The 4,896-nt window shown below is 34.3% G+C and overlaps 1 protein-coding gene across 1 annotated transcript; it reads left to right on the top strand.

Moving 5' to 3' along the window:
• The first annotated feature begins 1,086 nt into the window (after positions 1–1,086).
• On the top strand, positions 1,087–1,497 carry LOC100875330 (protein GVQW3-like). Its single transcript, XM_012279632.2, has one exon. The coding sequence runs from the start codon at positions 1,087–1,089 to the stop codon at positions 1,495–1,497; it is 411 nt and encodes a 136-aa protein (XP_012135022.2).
• The last annotated feature ends 3,399 nt before the right edge of the window (positions 1,498–4,896 follow it).

The following is a 4,896-nucleotide window of genomic DNA, read 5'->3' as shown; positions in this document are numbered from 1 at the left end:
TGACCACTGGATATATCCAGGCTGGAATGTGGCGGAGAAGGCAAACAGCAGATGGCGATCGCGAACGTCCACGAGGAAAGGGAACGAAAAGATGAAAAGGGAGAGGAAAGAAGGTCAGGAAAGTTAAAATCGAAGTTAATTACTGGCTGTCGATGTCGCTAGTGTTCAATAGGATCGTTCAAAAGCTATTTATCCTGGGGTATACCTATTTGACTTCACGCGTATCAATCGGTACCAAGATAAAGACAGCCGTGTCATAAATTCTGTCCCTAATAGAGATAACTTTATATAGCAAGCAAATTAAAGTGGTTTTCTACTTCGACGAACGGAGAAACAGCGACCTTCAAGTTGCCGTACTTCTCAGGAATAAAAAGCAATCTTTACAAGGTTTTATTTTAACGATTTATAAGGATTGTATTGCATAAAATGTATAATTAAAAATTTTTCATTTCAGATCTTATAGTAGATATTGTAATTACGAGAAATGAAAAGCATTGTTTAATTTTCATCGTAGAAGATATTTTTGTAATTTTGAACACCAATCCGTTAAAAATTATTGAGAAAAAAATCGCGTACTTTGTGAGAAATTTTCTAACTATATCGTTTTAGATTTTAAATAAAACAAATATGAATATTAATTTTTAGTAGACTTTTTTGTTATAATTAATTCAAAATTGATAATTTGTAGTAACGTTGGTAAAATCCATAATTAAAAATTGATAATTTGTATTAACGTTGGCGAAATCCATATTTCCAAATTGCTGCTGTAAATTAATTTACACTGCTGAATTAGCTTCAACCTGTACAAACATTACATATCTATTGATCCCTTAAATTTTCTTCTGAATTATGATTAGAAGATCTATATGATAACATTAATGTTTCTTTACTTCTTTCATAATGCCATGTTTGTACGAGGGTTGCCTTTTAAGTTTTTACAATCGAACAATAGGTGGCGTTAATGAGTTGTGGCATCACTGTATTTGTGAACATTGACGTTTGTTATTGCGAAGCCAGTGGCAATTTAGAAATTGACTAAGTAAGTTGTTGATAGTGAACGTTTAAAAGAAGCAAGTTTGTGCAAAAATGAAAATCACCCGTGAAGGCTTACGTTGGATGATTTTTTATGATTTTAAAAAAGGCCTTACTCAACAACAATGCATAGAATCGTTTCGTGCAACTTTTGGTAATGAAGCACCATCAGAGAAGACAGTTTACAATTGGTTTGTAGAATTTCGTCATGGTCGTGTGTCCGTCAGTGATGAATGTCGAGAAGGTCGGCCAAAATCGGTTGTCATTCCGAGAAACATCGATGCTGTGCGCAACATGATTAAAGAAAATCGGCATGTGACTTACAGACAGATAGAAGTGTCTCTTAGGATATCGCAGACTGCAATACAATCGATTTTGCATGAACATTTAGATGTGAGACAGATATGTTCCAGATGGATTCCGCATAATTTGACCGAAGCGCAAAAAAAGGGTCTGAATATTTGAAGGAGAAAAACATCGAATCAATGTCTCATTGCCTGTATTCACCCGATTTATCGCCTAATGACTTTTTCTTGTTCCCCACTGTCAAACAAAAGATGCGCGGACAGCGATTTTCATCACCTCAAGAAGCTGTTGAAGACTTTCAAAACCATGTTTCTACGATATCAGCTTCAGAGTGGAAAAAATATTTCCAGAATTGGTTTGAGCGTATGCAAAAATGTATAGACCTTAAGGGCGAATATTTCGAAAAGCAATAAAACACTTTGTTGTGAACTTGTTCATTTCTGTTTCACTTTTTGTAAAAACTTAAAAGGCAACCCTCGTATAACATAAACAGTATTTAAAGCTAGAAAAATTTTATACGAAATTGTGTATTGTTGGATATCGCTTTAGGTTAATCAATATTTTTATTTCTTTAGATTAGTCAGTATCTTTATCACTCTAGAATAGTCAATATTGTTATGTTCCAAACTCAATCCCGTCATCTTTCCGTACATAGTTAGTCATGCGACCCTTAAACCCTTACTCACTAACTCTGAATAATACACCTGATTCCTCGTTATCCGACAATCCCTATTGGTCCTTTTCGTCATTCCCACTACCTCCAAGACCGAATCCCAAATCCTTAAAAGAATCTCCGAAGCTTCCCAGAATGGTCTTTTAACTTTTACACTGTTAAGTTTAGACAGAAGTTGAATCGCAGCGTAATTCTAGATCCTAAGTGTCATTGTAATCTGATTAATAAATCGGAATCTAGCAATCAAGTAATAATTTAATGTACATAATAGTGTACGTCACAAATTTACCACAGTTTCATCACGTCAAAGCGATTTTAATAACAGATATCCGTTAATAACTTTCGATTTTGCAGCCACTACACACATACAATGTTTTCTGTACTTAACTTACTATCGATTTCGATATCTCTGATCGTATAAATAATAAAAGTGAATTTCATTGTGTATATCAACAAGTAGGGTAAAAAGAGCGAAGAGGAACAAGTTAATAATCAGGAGCATGCGTGCTTATGATAAAGATACACGGGAAGAAACACACTGATCCGTCTCAATCGTGCACGTGCGTGCAACTCACTCCTCGTGTTTGTAAAACATCGCGCTCTGTGATTAGAGGATCGTGTATGAAACGTTCGTTAACCGCAGGACCGAACCGCGCAATTAAGCAAATGTGCCACTGGGACGATGGCACGTAATTAATTAGGCATCTCAGGTAATTAACCGATAAACGTTTGGCAAAAGCGTTGGCCCCTGCCGCGGGAATCAGATCCTGATATGGCGCACCGTTTACCTGCAGCGAGCGTTAATATGACGTAGATATACCAGGTGTCTTCCGCGTAATCATTTCCACACAATGACGAGGCGCGCAGGTGCGCTTTCGACCATTCGGTCGCGGAACGAAGCTCTGATTGTTAGCGTGATTAGATCTCGTACGATGGTCGATCGATAGCGATCGAGGTGCTGTCGGTGAATTCCTCTGGGAAAGTTCGGAGTTTGTGGGAAAACGAGATGATTTTATCCTAGAATGCTGGCTAGTCACGACGTGGGGTCTTTAATTGAATAGATTTACGTAAAGATTCCTGAGGCATGATTTCGCGTATAAATTTTCAGCTTTCGTGCTCGATTGAGTCTTTCAAGTTCTTTTAATCCTTTTCGGACGTTCGACTGTTCTGTCTTTAATATGAGTTCTTTCAGTAATAAATGTTACAGTGTCCGTTTTGATCGGAATGTTATTGTATGCTAAATGGATAATTTCGGAATAACAGTCTAATCCCGTTTGGTGACTTGCACGTACTGTAAAATAATACTTATAGTAATTTAACAAAATCCGATGAAATAGTCACTGTGACTCAACCAACTAACTTCTCGCAATACATATCTGTTTTTTAACGTACGAGGTATAATATATAATTTTCCCATCCTTTCATTTCTAATTGATCTCTGAATTAAAATTCTATAGAGTGTATTTGAAATTGTTTGGAAAAATATGCTAGGAAATGCGTACAACATAATAAGGTAGTCTAAAACAAAATAACAAAATTCATGCCAGCCAAGAAAATTGAAAACTTTTAGACACAAAATCTTAACAAAATACTAGTTTTCGTACGGCAAGTAATTCAATTATTTCTGTTACCTATTCAAATATTCCTATAAAATTGCATAATTAGTTAAAGATATTACTTAACTTCATTAAATTGTCTTTTTATGTTATACACACATATGGTATAATATAAATGGGTGCTCTGCACAAGATGCAAGATATTTCAAATTCCCTAATGTTTGGACGGTGGAAGTTTGTGGAAGGATGGTTATTTTGAAAATACTACAAGTCCACTTTAGGTTGAAATTATTTTTAGCCGAATATATTACGATATAATTTAGCTCCAGTAAATTTGACTAGTACTGGCAATATCGTGAAAAATTACAAATTATACATAATATTGGAGATATGGGTTACCTCAATATGAATAAGGATGTGTTGTAGTTCTATCTAGGTATTATTGCCTATTTCTATTACTAGCTTGCAAATAAGTTCTCATTCAGTTTCTAATAAATACTCAACAAAGTTGACACAATTTTTGTTTTCGCATAGATGTACGAAGCCTCTTAACAATTTCTCTCTCATTTGAAAATTAATTACGAATTGATTTATTTTATTAAAGAAAAGTATAGCTCAGAATGATTTCAATGAAAATTATGACTGCGATACATCTGAAAGTGTAGCTGGTAGGTAATAATGGCACTATTTTAAAGTCCTCATGTCCAAAGTGTGGGTCAAGATCTGAATATGAAGATAGTTCGATCCAAAATGATTGAAAGAAATTAAAAAAATTAATAATTATACGATTGAGATATTATCCGTTTAATTGACAATTACGTTAATTCATTGTTTATGAAGGTGCGGCCATTACATACCTCTTTGGATATTATATGTAGAACTATTTTCCTTAGTCAGCACTTTAAGCACTATTGGATGATAAATATGCATTATATAACACTGCAAAGTACAAAAACTTTAACTATTAATGCTTACCAATTTCGCTTAAATTTCAATATTTACCAATACTTAAATTTCAAACAACTTACAACATAATATGAAGATATTATATATGTATATATATGAAGATGATATATGTATATATTATATATTTGGAAGTATATACAGGGTGTTACCTGTAACGCTACTCACGATTTTTCTTCCACTTGCAGCCACCTTACGAAAAAAAGTTTGGAACAATATTTGCAGGGTATGAAGTGCACAATAGATATTAGTAAAGCAAATTTTGAAAACAGTTTGCTCTCTTCGCAAAATCAAGGTCACCTTGGGTTTTTTAAATAGGAACATACATTTTTTGTATTCATAGCTTTAGAGGACATCGAGACGAAT

This window comes from Megachile rotundata, chromosome 4 (assembly GCF_050947335.1).
Source record: "Megachile rotundata isolate GNS110a chromosome 4, iyMegRotu1, whole genome shotgun sequence".
Classification (NCBI taxonomy): Eukaryota; Metazoa; Arthropoda; class Insecta; order Hymenoptera; family Megachilidae; genus Megachile; species Megachile rotundata.
Note: the sequence above shows the minus strand (reverse complement) of the source record. Positions and strands in the feature narration are given on the sequence as shown.

Excerpts from the sequence above, each read along its gene's own strand:
- LOC100875330 (XM_012279632.2), top strand. The coding sequence starts at position 1,087 with ATGAAAATCACCCGTGAAGGCTTACGTTGGATGATTTTTTATGATTTT.